At 37.5% G+C, this 24215-nt stretch overlaps 1 protein-coding gene across 1 annotated transcript; it reads right to left on the bottom strand.

Moving 5' to 3' along the window:
• Nucleotides 1-4567: 4567 nt before the first annotated feature.
• On the bottom strand, nt 4568-20309 carry LOC134217966 (adenylate kinase). Its single transcript, XM_062696835.1, has 3 exons — nt 20150-20309; nt 19920-20057; nt 4568-5956 (listed from the first exon to the last, which is right to left on the bottom strand). The coding sequence occupies exons 2-3, from the start codon at nt 20022-20024 to the stop codon at nt 5336-5338; spliced, it is 726 nt and encodes a 241-aa protein (XP_062552819.1). The 5' UTR covers nt 20025-20057; nt 20150-20309; the 3' UTR covers nt 4568-5335.
• Nucleotides 20310-24215: the final 3906 nt, after the last annotated feature.

Raw genomic sequence — 24215 nt, forward strand, 5'->3', positions numbered from 1 at the left:
TCAGTTAACGCAGAAGTCCTACTTGCCTAGTGAGTCCGGAATCTTCGAATACCTTCTCCTGGTTTTTCCAGACTACTTTTGCTGTCGTCGCATCTTCAACATGAACGTAGTTTGGCGGATCCAGTAGTAAAATTATCTTCGCTCTCGCTTTTCGATTTTTCGTAGCGTCGACATCTTCGTATGCTCCGTCAGCCTTTTTTGTGACTCGTGGGTTCAACAGCCTCCCAGCGGTCTTCAAGTTCGAGGTAGGTCTTCACGGCGAACTTCCATGTCGACCAGTTCTCCCGTCCATACAATCGTTCGATCCCAGGTAAACTTGAAAAACCATGAACTTCCGCATTCCTAGAATTGCTTGATGTCATTTTGATCTTTGATTATTATTCAATCGTCTGCGTTGAATAGGCCCATAACCTATTGTAAAATAATACGACTGGTTCGATTGACGTTTAGGGTATCCAATCATGGTTTGAACCAAATAGCGGGTTTCAGATGAGCCGTCAAAACAAAGTCGACTTACCTGTCATAAGACGAGTTTATACAATCCCCTTGAATTCAAGGGGATTGTATAAACTCGTCTTATGACAGGTGAAAACATTCCACTAAAAAGCTCAAAATAATTTTCTTATCAAAGTCGACTTATTTAATTAAAGGGACAAGTTAGAACTGCGATTTCTAGTTTATATGGAAGCTTAGTTCATTATCTTTCTAAAAACATCCTGGGTGCACATATTTATGCTTAGTTTCATCGAAAAACTTAATAATTACATAACTTTGATTTGTACCATGGTTTGAACTACACTGTTCATGGTTTGAACTAAATTCGTACCATGGTTTGAACTAGTGCAGCAGCCAGCTGCTCCTAAATATAATACTAATCACAAACATGAAACGCTGAGGAAATCTATAGAAAAGCAAATTCGTTTTACTATTCATCTTCTCGCATTAGATTAGTAACTCGAAACGTGTGAAAATCTTCTAAATTATCGATATGAAAATTGTGATTTTTTCCTATTGAAAATGTAAACAAAATGCTCCAGCCAAGCGCATGCAGCGCTCCTAGCGGACAGCAGCAGAACATGACTGCATTTACAAGTTCAAACCATGGTACGAATTTAGTTCAAACCATGTCAGTTTTACCTTGAATAAATGTTACTATTTTAAGTATTTAAAACTATTTCTCAATTGTATGATGATGTCAATCGATTACAGATAAAAATAGCGTTCTTTTGATGTATTGATCTCACTCCTGTGTCATAAAATGCGTCCTTTACGAGCATTTGGAAATTATGCCACTGGTGGGGGGGATTTAGCGCAAGTACAGAACGTTTTTAAATCGCTTTATTCTATTACTTAAACAATATGTACGAATGTTTAAATAAACTCTATCATTTCTAGTATACCTTAATATGCCATTCATACTATTTTAGGTTCATTTCCTGCCAATGAGATGGTAATTTCTACTGATTTCAAAATGGTTCAAACCATGATACGATTTTCACTAGTTCAAACCATGATTGGATACCCTAATACCAGAATGAAAATTTTATTACAAATCATAAATCATGACTTACTACAATAAATTTTGAAGACAAATCTGTTGCATGGAGACCCATTTAAAAAAGTGGTGTCTATAATTATTTTAAAATTCGGAGGTCAAAAAGAGATAGGGGAAAAGACGGCAGGGAGGTTTTTGTCGACCGAATTTTATGAAATTTGGCCACAATATTCTTTGATATGCAAAGAATGTTTAGGCCAAATTTGAGCATAATCAGTCATGAAAACCCCCCTGACAATAATAGAACAAAACCAGCCAAAACCGTCATTTCCCCTATACCTACTCAATTCACTGAAATATGGAAAGTTCCAGTTGAAAACAGGTACCTATCTAATATTTTTTTTTTTCCTAAATCGGATCGCTACGAATCGAGACTTCGATCCATGAACATGATGGAAATCATGCTTGTCTTCATAGTTATTTTCGAAGGTATATGAAATATGTCAGTATGAAGACCCTGTGCTTATTTGACCAGATTGAAGCTGATTCTACGCACTATAACTTCGAAATTCAACACGTATTGATTTCAATAACAGAACTATTAAAACAAACTTACCGAATGATTCTTTGAAAATTGTTCCACGTTCCCAAAAACTTCCAACTCTCGGAACTTCTTAAGAATTTCGTGTTTGTTTAGACCTCGTAGATCAAAACCGGAACCGATTGAAACTCCGCCAGCGCTGCTTATCGTTCCAAGCATCTACTCCAACTGCATCAAGAATGCATCAGTTAAGCCAAAACCAGCATCGTTTTGTTGTCTCGTAGAGGCTGTCTGAGGAATCCGCTTGAAACCTCTATGCCTTGGTGGAACTGTTTTCGATTTTTGCATCGATTTTATTAGTGTCAGCAGCTATGTTATTTAAAAAAAACTTACCCAATTATTTTGAGATTTTTCACGCTGCAAAAATGGAAGAAAAAATCTGTCAAGGTTTGAAAAAAAACGTTTTTTTGGTCAAAGCCTACTCGGCTCCTGTACTTGTGTGATAACAAAAACAAACCTGCAGGAAAAGACCACTTTGGGTTTTTTTTTGAAAATTTAGCTGCCACGTGGTTGAATGAGGCGGTAAATGCTTTGATAGCACGTGCTATTTGTACATGTTGCGGATAAATAATAGATAATATGAGAGGGCCTTTGGAAACGATTAATAAAGCTGGCATTTCATTGCTAGACTCAATAGGTACATGGGGTTTTAAAGGAATAGAAACAAAAAAATAAACTTGTCTTAAGACGAGTTTGTACAATTCCATTAAATTCCACCACATGATTGTACCTTTGACAGATACGAATTTCAACCTCAACTGGTCGGGGTTCAGCCAAAACGCACCAAGCGCCAACAAAAAATCACCGATTTTTCTGCTCAAACTTTTGTTTAGCAGATTTAATTGATCGTAAATCGTATCGGATATCCCTCAACCCCAAAACTGAGGATATCCTACTGCAAATGTACGTTTAAATTGATATGAAACTATTTCCATTATCCTTTTACGAACATAATACATATCACAAGTCAGTCGAAAAGCCGTTTGGTGCGGTTTGGCTGAACCCCGACCAACTGTAAAGCCGTCTTCAGTGTCTCCTACTTGACTTGACAACTACGAGGCACTGAAGACGGCCTTACTGTTGAGGTCCAAATACGTCTCTGTCAAAGGTACAATCAAGTGGTGGAATTAGATGGATTTGTACAAACTTGTCTTATGACAAGTAAAAAAAAAATTCCTTTTAGTCAAAAATAATTTTCTTATAAAAATTTAAACTTTAATCAGAGTGATTATATCCACTTCTAAAATTAAATCCGATTGAGCCCAAATTTAATATTCAGTTGTAAAAATTTCGAGCGACTGTTTAGTTTTATCAAGCGATTTGCGAAATTTTAAAGACACTCATTGGCACCCTCACGTTCATCCATCGAATAAAGTAAGATTGGCGTTTTCTGACATCAAAAATGACGTGGAATAAGTTCAGAGACAGACGTTGTTGGCAAAGTTTCGCCGAATCATTGCGATTTTGTACATTCGTTTCAATCGATTTTAAGTTGTTCCTCCGAAGCAAAAAAAGTTAATTGTATAACCGTTTAGAAAAATTGTAATTATACCATAAGGGATTTTTCCGACGCATTTCGTGAAAAGAACAGAAGAGATTAAATATTTTCTTTTTTTAAAGAGAAGTGTCAATTTGAAAGTTTTTGACACCAAAGCTGTACTTTTTTACCATGTACTTGTTAACTTTGTAAGCTTTTGGATTCTGCGGAATATTGCGATTTTGCGTATTAACCTGGAAAACAGGCCGAAAATCGTACATCGGTTCTTTTTGCTAAATCAATTGTGAAATGAGCATTAGAGAATAAGAAAACCAGGCGGCAATATTTGTATTGGAACGATTATTATTACACACATTATAAAACTAAAGTAAAATGAATAATTATTCGCTTGTAAAAACGATGAAGTTAAAATTGCAATCAGCTGTGGTTAATCAAATTAACAATAAAATTACGAGAACAATGTTTGTTCAATAAAATATGATAAAACAATGCAGTCCTACCTTTTATTGAAACTTGATGACAATTCCGGGACTGGAGATCTATTCACAGACAAACAGACATAACACATTAAACATTCACTCATAAAATTCATCGTCGTTCAAACACTAACGACATCTGTTGACTTCAGTTAGTTGGGCAAATCACGAACCAGATGGCGGTAGTGAGCAAACGTCAAACTAGAACAAATCCGATGCGCGCGCCACGAGTGATTGATTGACCAACTGATGATTATTTGAATTGACCAGCAAATCAGTGAACGATGGAAATTTGACAAGTGTTATGTCTGTTTGTCTGTGATCTATTGATCACTAGTCCTTAAAGTAATATCGGATTAATTGATCCACGTGACACACAATAACCATGTTTTCATACCATTAGTACCTACCTAGTATTTATCACAATTCGCATAGGGTAACCCGATGTACGAAAATGGAGTTTCTCAAATTTTCTACCAATGAGCGAGTCTAATATCTCAACTATGTATGTATATCCCTTTTTAATCACTTACGCTCCACCTGTTCAACATTTAACTGTTCAATAATTAGTTATTGCAGAGCCACAGTTGTCGTTGTTTGAGATCGCTTGGCTCACTTGTACCAGCAAGGGTCATTTCTATTCTGTTCTTGTCTACACCCATTGATAATTCTAGACCAACATTTAAAATGGGCGTAACAGCCCTTTAATCTGTCCGGTTTTTTGTCTATGTATATAGCTTTGTATGTATACGAGAAATCAAAAGAAAAATCATACATTTTGGATGTTACGCCCTTTTCAAATGTTGGTCTACAATTGCCATCGTCAATGGACAATGTTTTTTTGTTCCTGGACAATTGTTGACTTTATTTTTCTTTAAAATACTAAACCAGGCAGGTTTTCTTAAATAGAGTTTAACTTTGTTTACTTACTTTTGATAGCGTCATCGATAATTGATTCCTAAATTGTGATAGTAGGAATGATTTACAATCGTTATTATAATAAATCCTAGGAAAGTACAACAGAAGGTTCAAGATGGAACCCTATTCAAGAGTCATTATAAAGCAGAAAATAAATTTTCGCTTGTACCCTACTTTAAATGCGATCTCCACTGTCCTAGCAATAATAATAGTTAAGGTAGTTCGATGGTTGTTGTGGATATTTCGTCGGTTACACATATATCAGGTGGCATGATAAAACAGAAAATCACAAATCCTAACGCGAAACAAAAACTGACCTTGACCTTAAATGCGTGATTAATCCTTCTTTAAAGTCCCAATCGCGATTTCCGCTGACCGACGAAGATACTGTCAATGTTTTCGAATACTCGCGATGCACTTTGCGCCGCGTCAACCTTGAAGTGCAGTCCGCGCAGGGCATAATAATCGGCCAGAGGTTTCGTCTGTTTGTGATATGCGTCGAGGCGTTTCACAAGTGCTGTGGCGTTATCATCACTGCGACGCATCAGAGGCTCCCCAGTCACATCGTCCGTCATTGGGACCTTAGGTGGGGCGAACTCTTCGTGATATGACCGACCACTAGCCTGGTGGATGAGGCGACCGGTAATACGTCGGACCAGCAGACTATCATCGATTCCAAACTCCACCACGGCGTCCAATCCGGTTTTGCGTTTCTCCAGCAGGTCGTCAAGTTTTTCCGCTTGGACCACTGTGCGCGGGAACCCATCCAGAAGGAATCCATTCCTGCACTCCGGTTTGTCCAAGTTGGAGTCGATCATGTCAACTACCAGATCGTCGGACACCAGTTTGCCCTCGTCCATGACCTTTTTGAGTTGGGCGCCCAGTTTCGAGCCGGCGGCAATTTCCGCCCGCAGCATGTCCCCGGTCGACAGGTGGCACACGCAAAACTTTTCCTTCAGCAGAGGTGCCTAGCAGTGGGAAAAGTAAGAAGGGAATGTAGTCACTAAGCATGAGTATTTGTTTTTTTATCAACAGATTGATTGAAGATAGATTCTTTTATACATAGATGCATTTTTATCGGTTGTTTGAATATGTTAGCTGTTATACATACATACATAGATTTGTTTTTATATAAATAAATAGTTTTGCTAAGTAAGTTTACTCTATCTTATAAGTTTAAATCAAAGCAGAGTGTCTACTCATCTGTAAAAACAAAATTCCCTGATTTTTTCAGGTTTTTTCCAGGTGTTTTACATTAATTTCCAGGCAAACACAAACGTGCCATATTACGAAAAATATTATTTTCAAGAATATTTTGGTGGTTTCACAAAACAATGTTGTAAATTACTTAAGAAATTCCTCCAGGAATTCCTTCGCAAGTTCACCCAGAAATGGCTGCCGTCATTCAATCAAAATTCCTCCAGGTATTCCTTTGAAAATTTCTCCATAGATTCCATCGGAAAATCCTCCGGATATAAGGAATTGCTTCAGAACTTCCTACAGGATTTAATTTGAAAATTTCTTTGCTAAAACTTTAGAAAACATCTCAAGAAATTGTTTCGGAAATTCCTTTAGAGATGCATTTGGCGGTTCCTTTATGATTTTTTAAAAATTTCTTTAGGTGTTTGTTCGAAAATGTCTTGTGAAAATCCCTCGGAAATACCTTTATAAAATACTTTGCAGATTTCTTCAGATATTCGTCTGATTTTTTTAAAGAATTTCTTCGGAAACTTGATTAAGAATTCTATCGGAAATCTCTTTGAATTTTATTTCAGCTGTTTTTTTAAAGAAACTTAAGAAAACTTCGTAAGGAAATGTTCCGGAAATATATTTGGGAATTTCTTCAGGAAATCCTTCAGAACTTCTTACGAAAACTCCTTCAGGAAATGTGTTGATGCAAAAATATGAGATTGCTGGGTCCATGACGTTAGGCATAAAACCTTCTTTATGTCGTGGGCTGTTTTGGGACATTTTATGCTTAACATCTTTTATGCCTAACGTACTCATGCCTCGTTCGCGTGACCAACATCTAGTTTGCTTGAACCTAGCAGCCAAGGTACCGATACTATAATGTCGTTTTCGGTTATTGCTGGGTCGAACCTAGTTCTGCCCCGGATCCGCTCTAACAGCTGTCAAAACGTTCGGTTATTCGTTGAGGTTGGATCGCGATCCGCACCAGGTCCGACCCAAAATGAATGAGGTTCGCTCTGCCGATTTATCGAGATCCAACCTAGGTTCACCAATACATTCGAACACAAACTGTCAAACTGGTGTTTATGTTTACGCTAAAGGAGAATGAAAACGTAAAAGACACGGATGGGTACTTGATTTTATTTGTTTCATTTGTTAAATTTATCAATTTTGTTGCTGTCTTCCACACAAAAATGGAAAAAAATATAATTGTGTGCTGTCTTCAAATTTCTCTGATGATGAATCGAATTCGGAATATTGACATATTTTGCGCTGATTACCTCAGATGGTAGCTCCATTATAAACAAAATGAGGGTTGAAAATTTTGTTGAAAATGTGATTTATAAAATGCAGTGACAAGAAGGTTGCTGCTATTTATTCACTATTCGCGACTACGAAGGTAAATGCTTCACGCACATTCTGACAGTTCCTTATGGGATTTTACTGTGGAGGAACAATAATGGGTGATTGGCGGTCATGTTTCACGCACAGTCTGACAGATAGCAATGAGATTTTGCCATAAGAGTGAGTAGAGGCATTACTTTCGTATTCGCGAATAAAGTTGTGTATTCGAAGATATACTGTAGGTATATTTGCTCTCTCAATGAGAAACAGGAGTTTCTGCCACTATGAAGTTACTTATACTTAAATGTTCATACCATTATTTTATTCATTATTGCAGTTCTGTGACTAATTTGTTCAAAGTCACGGATTTGAAGAATATTAACATAATGTAATAACCCTGGCATTAACCTTGGTTTTATAAGGCAGTGGCAACAATATTGCCATCAACAAATTGTATATATTATTTTTGTATTTATTTATAATTTATAGGTACGTTTTTCTGATTATTTATAAATGAATTAAAATGTCTATTTAGGAACAGTTTTTATACAAATCGGGCAAAGTTTTGAGTGGAAGAAGGGTTTTTAGTTGTAATTGTAACCCGACAAAGACATATTTTTTTGCCATTAATATTTATTATGTTGAATATCTTGTTTAGATTATGTTGTGGAAAATTATTTGCCTCTCTTGAATATTTGGTTTTTGCAGTTGTGTGTGTTTGTGTGTCCAAACTAACCCCCACTGTCTGGCAGTGATGTTATGGAAGAAAGCTGTCTGTATTACAGTCAGATTTAATCCGGGAGTTAGAAGGTGCCAGCTCTATTGCAGCTCCAGTGACCCATTTCAGACTGCCTGGTATTTCATGACCAGTCCGAGGTCACTTTTACTAACAATAAGCCCCGCTTGTTTATGCTACCATTATCAATTGGATAATGGATCCATAAACAGACTTCTGGATTTACAATCCAGCGCGTATTTAGTTTTAGAGATTTAAATCACAGTAAAAACATAATGAAACAATCTCACCAAATTCAATCCATTTCCGATGCTTCAATGGAGTCTCGTTCGGACCATTAGTTAGTATCGTCACCGCAGAATGGACTTTGACTTGAATTGACTTTCCGTTGCTCCATACTTTTTTGAATGATGCGGAATAAAACATCATCGAGGAAGGAGGAGCCCTGGGCTGAATCTGCCTAAATGCTGAGACGCGGCTTCACCAGGTTATCACCGTTATCACAGACTAGCAGGAGCAGGATGAGGACGAGTCCATAAGGTCCGGAATTTTCCTTTCGGCGAACGATCCAAAGCAGTAATAGGCAAAATTGCCACCGGAACCAGTGACGGGAAATGTCATATCGATGTCATGGGACTAACTTGCTAATAACTTTTCTCACAAGTCATTTACAATTATGTTTTCCATATAAACATATAGCCCTCAAATGACCCGAAAACATTTTCTAATAGGTAATTTCTCTAAATATGATATTGGCGGCGTGAGAGCCGAATTAGTGTCAAATGACATTAATGTCATGACATTCCGTGACATTTTTTTAATCTCGCTCTCATGGCTCACACTTTGTATTTAGAACAATGATCTGTTCGACAAAGTTTTAGGACCCTTTAAGTACTACATGTTAATCAAAAAATCCGAACTGTAAATGACTTTTGGAAAAAGTTATTACGAAATTAGTAATAGCAATGCCATGACATTTTTTTGACATTTCCCATCACTGACCGGAACCGTCCTACTCAAATTATTCCTTCGAATACTAACACTTTTTTTTCATTCTTCAGTCTGAAACTTAATAAATAGGTAGGTACTCAGCAAAAAAATAATTTGGAAAATTTTCTCTTGAATATTTGGTTTTTGCAGTTCTGACGAAATCACGATTTATCCCAAAGAGTCCCCTCTTGGAGGAAAAATAGCAAAAAAATACAAATAGCAAAGAAGAACGCTAGTCAACTCTTGTGCGAATTGATTCTTTGTTTTAAAATAAAAAGCCCCAATTCTCAATAAATTTTGTATTGGAGTTTTTTCGAAATGTTTCCATATTTTCTTGAACTGTTCCATTTGAATGACATAATTGATAATTCAAATCTATACTGTAACACAATCACACACAATGTAACACTGTTACCCAAAAAGCCATATAGAATCAGCATAATAGTTTATCGGGAAACACGGATAATTACTGGCAATGTTCCGGAGCGCCAAAATTCTTTCACGGCAATCCACATTGCCGTCGTCAATGATTCACCACAAACTCCTAATCACATATTTTTTTATTGATGAATTAATAATCATTTTTTAAATTAAACAATTGACAGAAGAAACATCTGATTTCCCCTTGGATTTCCCCCATAATTCAAAAAACAAGAAAAAAAACTAATAACAAAATTCAATAGATAAAATGTCTCTTTCTGTCAGCTGATAAAAGAACGAACTGAAAACAAAACAGATGATAGGACTTGAGTTCTCACTAACACAATCATACTGACTCGACCCCGATTCGTTTTTCGTTCGGTTATTCAGAGTTGGGGTCGGACCTGACCCAGGTTTAAAACGGAAAACGACATAAGTGTCAAACGGCCAAGTTACGCCATTTATGATCATAAATATCGTGATAAACAACAACCTGATGCCATCCCCATACATTCAATTTTCTTTCTCCGCTTTAACACGATATTTATTACGATAAATAATCTGACACATTCCGGCGTGACGTTACAACGTTTTGACGTACCTTGTAAAAAAATGTAAAAAAATGTTTTTTTTGGAGAAAGCTGGCATAGAACATCAATAAACATATGCATATTATTACATATTCTGAAATCTGAATCTTTATAAAATTTCGGATCGAATAGATTTATAAACACCGTATATGTGTAGGAAAATGGCTTTCCGAGATGCAATTTGCTGCGTGACGTTACAACGTGCGTGAATTCGTGATTTTGTACCTCGACTTAAACATGGTTAATTCTCTGCTCTGGTCGTTATTTTACTCCAAAAATAATGAACACCTTTCAAATATATGAGGATAATGGATGACCATGTGGGGTAATATGCCTAAAATACGGACTAAGTTCGTTTTATTCGACATGAACATTTCGTGACGTTACAACGCGAGGTGACTAAAAACAGGTTTTTAAAAGCGTTGTAACGTCACGAAAAATCAATTTAAACATCAGTTTTCAATCCATAGTGTATGGTATTGTACCAAAAAGAAAAAGATATAATCTAGATTGCTTTGAGAATAGGTCGTATGTGCAAAAGAGAGTCTCTCTTTGCTTGCACTCTCTTTCGCTAATAGATAAGCTAATTTTGCATATTTTGCTACATTTTCACTTCAGCACGATAGACAAAGCTATTGTCTTTAGATATCTGCCAAGAAATCCGAAGGAAACTTTAGTATAGTTCTATAATAATCGAAAGAGAATAAAAGTCAAGAGAGCCTCTCTTTTGCACATACGACCTATTCTCAAAGCAATCTAGTAATGTTCGATACTGTATAGACCAGTGCATGATGACGTAGGTTGACAGTTCACAGAGCTTGTTTACAAGGACTTAGTCTCTGGAGCAGCTTCCGGAAAAACTGTTTTGCGATTAATTAAGAATAATGATGTCTGCTGTGGTGCATTTATGGTAGGAATCAAAGCATATCACTAGGATATTCGGATCAAAATGGTTTTGAACGAAAATTACGGATTTTTATTTCCAGCTGATCGATTTTAATTCTAACACCCTGTAAACAAGCTCTGTGAACTGTCAAATAATTGAGGTTAAGTCAAGATCTTGCATTGGTCTATTAGGAGAAATCCTTTTTGGCACGTAGGGACGTTCCGATACTTCCGATATATCGGAATATCGATATTTTTGTTTCGATATCCGATATTTTTGTATCGGTATTTTGCTTCCAATATATCGGTCATATCGATATTTTTGCTGCCGATATCGATATATTGAATCAGAACAAAGTGACACAAAAATATCAAATGCATTGTATTTTGTGAAAAAAAAATACTTCAAAAGGGATCTGAAATTTCGTATTTTTAATGGTTAAGATGATTTAGCGCAGATGGTGTGAGATATGCGCAGCCATCACAAATAGTTTAGCAACTCGACACTTTACATTGACGCGCCGCTGTAATGCTGCTGTTCCTTGAATCCTTCCGCGAATTGAATTATATATTTGACGTGTTCCTATGATAAACTAGATAAATTAACCTCAGAAATTAGAAAAAAAGCTTTGTGGAAATGGGAATTTTTTCTTTTCTTTTTCGAGCTCGGCAAAATTGGGTACCGCTGTAGCTCAGTAAATTTCAAAACTGAACTTTGGCAGAAAGTTTCGTTTATTACTGATTTTCAGCAAAATATTTGCTGTATCTCAGCAACTGAAACGTCACTTTTACTGAGATCTCGGCAAAAATCATGTTTGCTGAAATTCGGCGGTGCCCACCTCGGGAAAATAAACAAAAAATTCTGAGGTCTCGGCGAAAGAATTAAGTGTGTATGAAAATTTCCTTCCAAAATTCAAAAGAAGTTCGAAATATTTCTACGGTTTTCTGATGGAAATTTTTACGTAAATTTTGAAGAACACCCGTGAAAATCTAAGAGAATTCCTTGCATCTGAATCAGCAGTACATCCCAGAGCTTAGTAAATTTTCCCAAGTTGTAGTGAATGTAGTCCAGAAGCGGATTAACTACAAACCTACACGTTCCTTGAGATGTGCGTCAAGAGAAGTCTCGTCCAACGTTTCGAGTTAATTTTGAACGGCGTCCAGATCCTTTCAGATAGCGTTTGCGTGTTCTAGGTGGAACTAGGGGCACTAGTTTCCTATTTGTACTCTTTGACAAACCTTTTGTTGAAACAGGACGATGTCAAGATGTTCTTCTGTCTTGTCTTCAGCGACTTTTTTCGTCGTTCGTTGGACATCGTAGATGGGGATGAGGTAGCTTTGGAAAGCACATACCGCGTAACTTACAGTTACTTACAGAAAGAGTAGCAACGTTGGAATGCTAATTACTTGATTGCAGGCAAGTATTGCCATTCATTGCCAATCTCTTAGTTCCAGATCAGAGAAAACAAACACATTATAAAACAAATTAGGCAAAATTCACAGATCAAAGTGTTGTGTACTTTTTACTGGTCACATTAAAGAATGTCGTTGAGGAGATCTTTTACTCCTTACTTCTCATTATCACTTTTTGCTACTCAATTATCACTTCACACTTTTCACAATGATAACAGGGTGTCTACTCTCTGAAAAACAAAACATGGAAAACCGGGAATACTCAGGGGATTTAGTTCAAACGTGGAAAATCTGGAATCCTCAGGGAAATTTCAATGAAATCAGGGATTATGTTAAAAAAAGCAAATTTTAATTTTTTGAGGTCAGTATTTATCATGCTGAAAACGCTGTCGCTACCGATTGAAAATAACGAACGCCGCCGCCGATGATAATGAGACTGGCATACTCTAGAAGCAGATTGGATTAAGTAATAGAAAAAAGTCATTTATAATAATTATTGTAATTACCCCTTTATGGTAATACTATAGTAATTGAATAACTACAACAAATATAATCTAAATACAGGTAAACTTCGATATAACGTACATATCGATTTCAAAGTTGTACGTTATATCGAAGCATGAGTAATCATCCTTATTTTACACTACTTAAATGTAATACTATCATGTACTTTATGGGCGAGTATTATTCAAGGCTCAGCTAGCAGTGTGGCCCTCCTTAGCCGTGCGGTAAGACGCGCGGCTACAAAGCAAGACCATGCTGAGGGTGGCTGGGTTCGATTCCCGGTGCCGGTCTAGGCAATTTTCGGATTGGAAATTGTCTCGACTTCCCTGGGCATAAAAGTATCATCGTGCTAGCCTCATGATATACGAATGCAAAAATGGTAACTTGGCTTAGAAACCTCGCAGTTAATAACTGTGGAAGTGCTTAATGAACACTAAGTTGCGAGGCGGCTCTGTCCCAGTGTGGGGATGTAATGCCAATAAGAAGAAAAAGAAGAAGCAGTGTGAAACAGCTTTTCTTGTGAACAATTCCTATACACTTGTTCGTTACCAAGAAAAATAACTCGAAGAATTGAATTCTTCATTGTATATCTATATGAAGTAGGGGGGTCCCGGAGCGTAGTTGGCTACACGTTCGCCTTATAAGCGAATGGTCATGGGTTCGATTCCCAGCCCCTCCACCAAACCCTCGTCAGTCGCCGGATCCGCAGCCCATACGGTGGCGTTTGGGGTACGCGCCTTACCGTTACGGCTGCCTGATGACGACCAACAACTTGTTCTTCTCGGAGGCATTCATCCAACGTTACCCGGATTAAAATGGCAACCAAACAATGCAACGATCATTGGATACTCGACATGGACAAACGGACACAATGGACTCACGACAAGATGAACTGGTAACGACAACAATACCGAATAATGGATATCTAAAAATAGATTCTGTGTGGATTCTGTACAGCAGAATACCATAGTAGATCACGGCACAGTAGCGGTTAAGAACACAGAGTGCCTAAATGAATAAAAAATCTATATGAAGTACAGTAAATAAGAGGCTAAGGTGAACTGGAAACACAAGGCTTGCTTTTCTTTGCCCCGTTTAAATGAATATTAATTTATTAAGTATCCGCGATCTTTAGTGGATATAAACTAGGGCACGGTGGGGCACGTGACTCGCCAAATTGATATTGATATACGCCAAGAATATTCTAAAAAAAATCTAATATCACGCCAATTTCGATCAATTTTATTCGAATTTACGATGGAATTTCTAGAGAAGTTCCTGAATAAAAGTCTGGAGAAATGTAGGATTTTTTCATCAGAAATTCCTTTGATATTTTTTCCTGAGATTCCTTTAGGAATTCTTTTGTTCAATAAAACCATACAAAATACCTGAATTCTATCCGACATTTTGTTGGATGTACTTTCCAGAAATTTTAATACTTCCTTGAAGGTATTTCCAACAGAATGTTTGAAGGAATTTTTGACGGAATTTTTGGCGGAATTTTCAACGAAATAGTCAAAGATTTTCTAAAGGGATTTCCCAAGAAATTCCGAATGGTATTTTCAAACTATTTCCCAAAGGAGTTCTTAGAAAAATCGAAAGAATTTTTCGAAGGATTTATCGATGGTGTTAGCGAAAAACTTTCTAAAGGAATTTCCTCACAAATGTTCAAAGAAATCCTGGAAAATTTGAAAAAAATTCCATGGGAAATTCCAAAGAAATTTCTGAAAGAGCTGCTAAGAAACTAAGGAATGTCCTATAGTATTTTCCTGCAGAAAGTTCTGAAAGATTTGCTGGAGTTAGTTCTAAAGGAATTTAAGGAAGAATTTTTAAACCGTCTAAGACGAATTAAGTACTGTCCATTTAATTCCACCAGTTAATTTTCGTTATCTTTTCAGATACGTATTTCGACCACAACTGTGTGGTCGTCTTCAGGGTCGAGTTTAAGTCGAGTCAAGTACAAGACACTGAAGACGACCACACAGTTGTGGTCGAAATACGTATCTGAAAAGATAACGAAAATTAACTGGTGGAATTAAATGGACAGTACTTAATTCGTCTTAGACGGTTTAATACATTCCACTAAACGAGCTTAATATATTTTTCTGAAGAATTTTTAGAAAAAAATTTATTTTTTATTTTATTAACGTCTTTTTTAATTTAGAAATCAAGTTCAACGCTAACAGGATTTTTTGAAAGAATTTCTGAAAAAAATTCTTAAGGTATTTGTGAAAGAATCTCCATAGAGATTTGCGGTGGAATTCCTGAAGGAACTCTTAAATGAATTAAAAAAAAACAAAATGAATCTAAAACAACTTTCAAAGAAATTCCTACGTGGATTTTCAAGACCGTAATAATTTTCCGAAGGAATTCGTAAAGGAATTCCAGAACGAATCCCCAAAGGAATTTTCGAAGGAATATCCGAAAGAATTAGCACAATATTTTTCGTAGATATTTTTAAAGGAGTTTCGGAAGGTATTTCCGGAGAATGTTTAAAAGCAATCCGTGAATATACTTAAAAATGAATGATTCGAAAAATTTCCGAAAGAATTCCAAGAGGAAGTTTTGAATTCCGAAGGAGCTCCTGAGGTATATTCTGAAGTAATTCTTGAAATTCATTCTTTCAATTTTCGAAGAAACATTGAGTAGGAATTTAAATTTATCTCCGAAGTTCAGTTCAATCAAAGGTAATTGCCTATTTCCGGGGATTAAACCACCCGACTTGGACGTTAATTTACAATGTTATGAAAACTCATATGTGAATATGTACGTTATGTGGAAGATGTTGATTTGGAAAATGTATTGGAGGTAACCACTTTCCCTTCGATGGGACTCGAACCCATGACCCTACAGTACGCTAGACTGGTGCTTTAACCAACTAAGCTACGAAGGACCTCCGTCGGCCTTCGCAACCTAGCGGCTACTGAACGAGCTCGAGATTCCCAAATTGGACGCATAGTCAAATCACTCGCAATCCATTTCTCAAGCCAATACTTCCACATGTGTATTGTACACGTCCACATTAGAGGAGCGTGAGTATTTAGAATGTCTGGCGGCTATACACATTCTTCATCAGCAACGGTACTGATCAAGTGAGGTTGTGTAAGCTATTTGCCAGTCGGTCGTCAAGCTCAGACCCGACCGCATTGCGTAGGCAAGAGCACGCAACTCAAGTTCAGTTCAATCAAAGGTAATTGCCTATTTCCGGGGATTAAACCACCCGACTTGGACGTTAATTTACAATGTTATGAAAACTCATATGTGAATATGTACGTTATGTGGAAGATGTTGATTTGGAAAATGTATTGGAGGTAACCACTTTCCCTTCGATGGGACTCGAACGAAGTTGTTTCCGGAGGGTTTTTCAAAGTAATCCCTGGGGTAATTTTTGAAGCTAGCTAACATGTATTTAGAGCCCCTCTTCCTAGCAGCACTGCACCACTCCATTTCTTTCATTCCTCTTCTTCCTTCCTTCCTTCTGTGGCCGACTTTCTTCTTCTTTCTTCTCTACTCTTCAACTTCCAACTTTGGTAACTTTGTAACTTTGTAATGTCCGTTCGCTTCAAAATACTTTAGAATAGTGACCGCATCCCATGGTTAGTGGTTGGAAGCGATCTTATAAGGTGGTGGAGGGCTCATGCGCTGCTCTACTGCAGTTGCTAAAGAACTGGGAAAACTTACACATAAAGACGAGTTTTACCTGCCATTCACAAACAATTCATGTATTAGACTACATTTTTATGAATTTCTCGACAATACTCATCACATAACATAACTATAACTTTAAAAAAACCGTTTATAAATTCCCCAGGAGTTTCTTTGTATTTTATTCTAGATGTTTTTGAGAATTTAATGGGATGATTTCTAAAAGTTTTGCTTAAGGAGTTTCCAAAGGAAGTCTTGAAGGAATTTCCGGAGGTATTAGGATTTTCTTGAATGAAAGAAAGAATTCGATGTGAAAGTATTGACCTAATGTCTAAGGGAAATTCCGAAGGAATTCCTGGAAGAATTTTCGAAGGAATTACTGGATTCATTTCTGGAAGATGTTTTTAAGAAATCCTTCCGGGAAGAATTTCCTGGGGTAATCGTCAAAGGAATTTTTGGAGGAATTTTAGAATAAATTACTGGCGCAATTTCCCAACCACCTAGGTCTATTTTTGAAGGAAATCCAGGAGAAATTCCAAATGGAACAATTCCAGAAGGATTCCTGGAAGAAGAAATCCCTGTAGAAATCTTGGAATTTCATCACAAATTCTATTTGGAGTTTCTTCCTAAATAGGAATTGCTTAAAAATGCATTCAGCAAACTCGGAAATTCTTTTAGGAATTCCTCCAAAAATACCATTAGACATTCTTTAAAATATTCATTCAGAAATTACTTTACGAATTCGTTTCAAAAATGTCTTCAGTTTTCTTAATTGCTTTTTGAATTCAATTAGATTTTTTTTAAAGAATTAACTCGGGGATTCTTTAAGGAACTTTTTAATAATTTCTTACAGGAATTCCTCCACGAATTTGGCCGGAAATTATTCTGGGGGCTTCTCTAGGAATTTCTTCTAGGATTAATTTAAAAACAATCTGGAACACATTTCAAGCCTGGATCTACAATCTCAAGACTTTACTCGACATTGGCTGACTTAGACCTGAAAACAACCCGTCATCAATTCTGACTTTGACTAATATCAACTAGACATTTGTCCATATAATATGTTGAGAAAATTATTTTGAGCTGTTTAGTGGAATGTCTTCATTTGTCTTGTTTGTACTATCCCATCCCATCGAGTCGAGTCAAGTACGAGACACTGGAGATGACCTTACTGTTGAGCTCGAAATACGTATCTGTCAAGGTACAATCAAGTGGTGGAATTTAATGGGATAGTACAAACTCGTCTTATGACAAGCATAGAATATGCCTAATTACCTCAATATCATTCAATACCTCGGGAGAATTCTGAGGATAGTGAAAACAGGGGAAAACAGTAATTAATGCCTCTAGCTGATAAAATTAGACACCATACAATAATGTCATCCCTACATGAATGATTATAACAATTTAGTAAATTATTTTGTAATAACTATCCAAATTAAAATTATTTTTCAAAGTGTACGTTATAACGGGGAAAAATGTACGCTATATCGAGTGACGTATCGGGGGTACGTTATATCGAAGATTACCTGTATTATGAAACTAATTCACCATATTCATAATAAAAATACAAGTCACATCACTACGTTTGTTGCTAAATGAATCTCTCGTTGTAATAATTTCTTATCAACTGAAATGCAAGCGTGGAAATACTCGAGGGCTCTCCTTAGCCTAGGCGCTTAGACGCGCGACTATATAGCAAGACCATGCTGAGGGTCGGTCTAGGAAATTTTCGGGATTGGAAATTAACTCGAATTTCCTTGGAATAAAAGTATCATCGTATTGGGCCATGATATACGAATGCAAAACTTGGCATTATAATTTTTGCAGTTAGGAAATGCCTAATAAACAGAAGCGGCAATGCCCCAGTGGAGGATGTAATGCCAACAAAGAAAAGAATATTGTACCTACTCAACACGAGGAACAACTATGTACGATGGGTTTATATTGCCAAGTTCAATTCATAATAAACAGCTCGATAGGACCAGCCGATTGCTGGCATCGTTTGCCTATCGCATCGCGACGAGCCTCTGTCTGCTTACGACATTTATACAAAGATTACTGATTCCCAACATCTCATATTAGTCCAACTGTCGCTTTCATTTCAGATTAGAAATAGCGTGTCTGTGCGATGACAATGAACCAGTTCTTGACATTGAAAACGCGTGGTCTTTATTTGTGATTAGACACACCACGATGAAATGCAAAAAAAAAATGTTATAACTACTAGGGTAGTATGTTTTTATGTTATTGTGAATTTCAATATTCTTGCAGTTGTACTTAGTAATACCATTTGAAAAGACATATTCATGCACTTTGTTTTGTATAACAACAATGATGAAATGTGAATACGTAGTAAGGAGCATAAAAGAAATCTATTCCTGACTATTTTTCTATAGGTTACTAACATCCTATAATTTTAATTGCATCAAAAATGCTTGGCCAGACTGAAAACCAAAATCTATAAATTGTGGTGTGGCATACATTGCTCACACTCTAATATTAGTCTCGATTGTATGTGCATAAATTTGGTAAAAGACAAGATAGTTCAAGTTTAAATGATTCTTAGGGAAAAAATAAAAATCAGTTATCAAATCAACATAAGTTTTTTGGTAAAATCATTTTAGTCTCTACTTTAGACTTTGGAGCGCATAACATAAAATAAATGCACCTGATCACATTTTACTTCAGATAACGAATCAATACTATTTTCTAACATCATTATCACTCGCCGACATGCAACAGTTGCTGATATTGGAAACCTTGAAATAATAATCAAAAGATATAAACATTGCTTTGCTTATCACCTCCTGCGGCATGCGAGTCGCTCTTTTTATCGAAGCCAGCTTTCGTGTGCAGCCCTTGATCCATAATGCTAAACTGCTTTAAGCTATAGCTCTCTCTCCCATCCCTGACGAAAATAGCCTAAGCCAGCGAACGAGATCCCTGGATGAATTTTGTAACTTTTAAATCATGCCAGAGTAATGTTATGTAACGAAATTTAATCAAAAATATTCGCGCAAAGTGAACCTCGACCCCTACACAACATTGTAGGCAGTACGTATTTAGGCAGCTGCGTTGGTATTAGAGAATACACACAAACATAATTTATGGGGGAGAGGGTGAAAACGATATTTTGCAAACCCGGAAGGTCAGTGATTCCCGGTTGAACTACTTCTCTGATGCTTATACTTCTAATAAATTCCCACATACCTGCGTTCCCTTGCCCGAGCCGGGTGGTCCCAACAGAACAGCATTAATACCGACGGCTGACTCCTGCTCCGGTTTGGGGGCTACGGCTGCTGCGTTCGGGGCCATCTTTTGATCGGTTACTCGGTATCAAGCGAATTGCTATTTGTACGTCGAATGAAGAAAAACATTCCACAGTTAATGTGAGAAACAAAAAAATATTGAAACTATTGAGTACGTAGCTAAGAACTTACCAGGCTAAAGTGGCAATTAGATGATCGATTGGCAGAAGCGCTTGTAAAGGGAAGCACACGCTTGATTCCCTGAATGAAACGATTCGCACGAGTATTCCACTTCCGAACGGCACCTGGCACACGACTGAAGCAAAACGATAAAGAGAAACGGACTGCGGTGGCAAACATGCGTTGACTGACAGCTGCTCTGCTGACAGGGGTGTCAGGTCGTTTAAAAAAAGCGGTCGATGTTGTGTCAAAAACTACTCAAATTAAGGATATACGGGAATGGAAATCTCAAAAATAATTAATAATTAAATTCAATTATTGAACTTTTCCTTTAAAATTAAATTTTATTTATATTCGCTCATTCATTTATTTATTTATTTATTCAAGAATGTTTCCAAATAATCCTTTCTTTTTTTTTGCCCCATAGGATTGCTATAATAGGGGACTGCACGGAAACATCTCTTTCTCTTTCGTTCCTCATAAATTTTGACGTTTACTGGCCTTGTTGTTTTCTAATTTCTATGCAGCGAGAAAGAGACAAGGCAGTCCGTGCAGTGCCCTATCGGAGTGGGTTTTTGAAAATTAACAAATGATTATGCCGGAAGAACTATAGTCTACTTTGACCAAATGAACCCCAGACTGTGGGAATCAGCTCACATAATCTTCTTGAATATTTTCAGGAACGTGGTTTGATCAGTCAACTCAGAGTAAAATTAACATTTGGCAGCGCAGTATCATTACTTGACACTTTACCGGTCGCTACTTAACGCGCTGCTATAACAGTAGCGATACTGGTGACATACAGGTGATCACATTAAATGGTCTTTTAAATTCTCACGTCCGAATATTGTCTATCCGGCACAAATTTAGAACGATTTTCATACCGAAGTTGGATTTTTCTCCAGATACAGGCAACTTTTCCAACTTCGGAAGAAGTGCGCTGGATTCGCCTAAAGATGCGCTAAACAACGCACCAACTAGTTTGACAGATAAAACTTCGGAAAAAAGTTCGGTTCGGAAGTCCCGACTTCCGAATTCTAGATTGGTGCTATTTGATAAACTGTCAACTGTCAAACGTCACCGTCAAATTGAAAGCCGAAAATAGTGCAGAAAAGGTAAATTGGCTTAGAAACCTCACAGTTAATAACTGTATGGATATGCTAAATGAACACAAAGCTGCGAGGTGGCAATGTCCCAGTGCGGGATGTAACGCCAATGAAGAAGAAGGCCTTTTGATCTACACCTGTAACCAAAGGTCTGTCGACCTGTTTCAAATATATTGCGTGCTCTATGTGGTACATGGAATAAATTCCGAGATGCGCTTGAAAATAGTCACGTATATATCGACCCGTGTCAGGGACGTTGTACGGGTCTGACAGCGACATCGGTCCTCGACTCCGAGACCGACTGCCATAGCAGCTGCTGGACAGTGGTTAAGATTCAACTGTGTTGCTTACATGGCTTTTTCTTGTTTTCCTCTCCGAAGGGACACGGAGGTCCACTCATAACGTGATTACATACTTGCTTGCTGGTGCCCTTTCTAACCACAATGACGGAACAGGTTGCTACGGTCTGGGCCCTTATAGTCGTAAGCAGGCTTGTAAAATGTCATCTGCATGTCATTTGACTAATTTGTTCATAACTATCTTCAGAAGTCAAATTTATTCCATAATTTTAGATGTACTCATAACGTTTGAGTAGGGCTATATTTTTGTCCAAGGGTACATTGCTCTAAATATATATATTTTTTTATTCTTTATTAAGGTGTTTTTTTAAACTACAGATTTAAGTTCAACACCGTTTGCTCTAAATATAACATCTAAGGCTGGAGAGTGAAAACATTCCAAATTGTCACGTGTCATTTGACATAATGTCATTTGAATGACATTTTGCCTCCCACGCCCCAGATTACATTATTACAGCAATGTGTTGTTAGACAAAGTTGTAGGCACATTTAAGCGCTATAAGTTCATTATATCTCATGAATTGATAGATACCTTCTGAAAAAAGTTCTGGGAAAATTATACAAACGAATGCAAATGACATTTTACAACACTGGTCGTAAGACTTATGTCTGGACTCTAAGCACCAATAGTACCTGGTCCGCTGAATGTGGCTGATGTTTGCTTATTGTCTTATTGTCTAATGTTTTTTATAGCTTTTGTGCACACACATACCCACACACACATACACACGGACAGACAGACATGCGCTGGTGAATGAATAGGTGTATGTATGGACTGCACACGCCGCGCTGGGAGTAGCGCAGGAATGTTGGTTCCTACGACTACTGATACCCCGCGGCGTGGCAGAGGAGTGTGGGGGAGCATCCAAGTCAGTCTCACATGGTTCGAAAGGAATGAGTTGAGTCGTGTTGAGCTAGTCTCATATGGCATGAATGAGGTGAGTCAGACTCACATGGTATGTCAGAAATGGGAACCTAAGCGAAGAGTCCCACAAGGGATGCCAGAGGGAGTGTTAGGTCGAATGACTCGAGTAGTATGTGTCAGCGCGAACTGAATGAAAGAGGTGAGCAGTCTCACATGGTACGATAAAGGTGGGCATAGAATTAGTCCCACACGGCATGAGAAGGGTGGGCACAAAAGTTAGTCCCGCACGGCATGAGAAGGGTGGGCACACAAGTCAGACCCATAGGAGCGTTAGCGTGTGTGCAAGCATGGAGTGTATGAGCATGAATCAAGGGTTTGGGTGGGCATACAAGTTAGACCCACATGGCATGAGAAGGGTGGGCACACAAGTTAGGCCCGCACGGCATGACAGAGGTGCAACAGAGTATGTAGGGTGTGTTTGAGGGTGCGATAGAGCGAGCACCCAAGTCAGTCTCGCACGGGACGGGTGCCTGTGTGAGCGAGAACGAGCGAGTACGTTTAGTACTGCCCTCCCCAGAAGTAGTACTGAGAGGTAGTTCCTGGGGAAACGATGGTGGAGCCAAGGGAGTTTAGTCGGTATTACCGGTATGGTCGAGTCCGACACTCCAGTACACTTCCGTGTGGTAGTTTGGCAACTACAATGCACGTGTACTGGGTTAGTGTGTAAATGCATTCTCCCTTGTAAAAAAAAAAAAAAAAAAAAAGACAGACATGCGCTCAGTTTGTCGAGCTGAGTCGATTGGTATATGACACTATGGGTCTCAGAGGCTTCTATAAAAAGTTCGAATTCGGAGTGAAATGATAGCCTTTCGGTACAACTTCGTTGTTCGAGAAAGGCAAAAAAGATTTTTTTTTCCAATTTTGTCACATACCCTGTTTTATCACCTCAAAATTCACCAGGGGGTGATGAAATCGGGATATTACTGTAGTCGTTTTTTACGCGGTTTTCGGATTTTATGCGGTTTTTGAAAAAAAAAAATCTAAGTCTCTAACTTTTTCAAAACGGCGTATGTCACAAATTGTAAACCAACTCATATCTCACATCTTTATCTCATTTTTCACTACTTTCATCTCACTTCTCACTATTCACTTTTCGCCTCTCACTTCTCAACTCTTTGTTTCTCATTTCTCACATCTCACATCACACATCTCACTTCTCCCTTCTAACTTGTCTCTTTTTGCTTCTCACTTCTCACATCTCACGTGTTGCTTTTTATTTCTCACTCCTCACTTCTCACATCTTATATTGAATCTCTCACTTCTCAATCTCACTTATCACTTCTCGTTTCTCACATCTTACATCTCTCTTCTCACTTCTCACTTCTAAATCTCACTTCTCACTTGTAGTTTCTCATTCACCGGCTCTCACTTATCACTTCTTGTTTCTCACTTCTCACATCTTCATCTCATATCACACATCTTACTATTCACGTATCGCCTCTCACTTATTACTTCTCGCTTCTCACTTCTTATAGTAAAGAGAGACGTAAGTTCTACGTAAAAAAACACTTACAACACGACGTAACAACATTTGCTGCAGAAAAACAACGTAAAATGTTTTTCTTAACGAAAATCAGAATATTCAAGCAACATGCTTAATTTTGAAATCAGTGATAAAGTACAAGCAGACGCACGTTTTAAACTACATATTTAGTTGTATGATAAATCTTTTAAAGTACATTTTCTGT

This window comes from Armigeres subalbatus, chromosome 2, assembly GCF_024139115.2.
Source record: "Armigeres subalbatus isolate Guangzhou_Male chromosome 2, GZ_Asu_2, whole genome shotgun sequence".
Lineage (NCBI taxonomy): Eukaryota > Metazoa > Arthropoda > Insecta > Diptera > Culicidae > Armigeres > Armigeres subalbatus.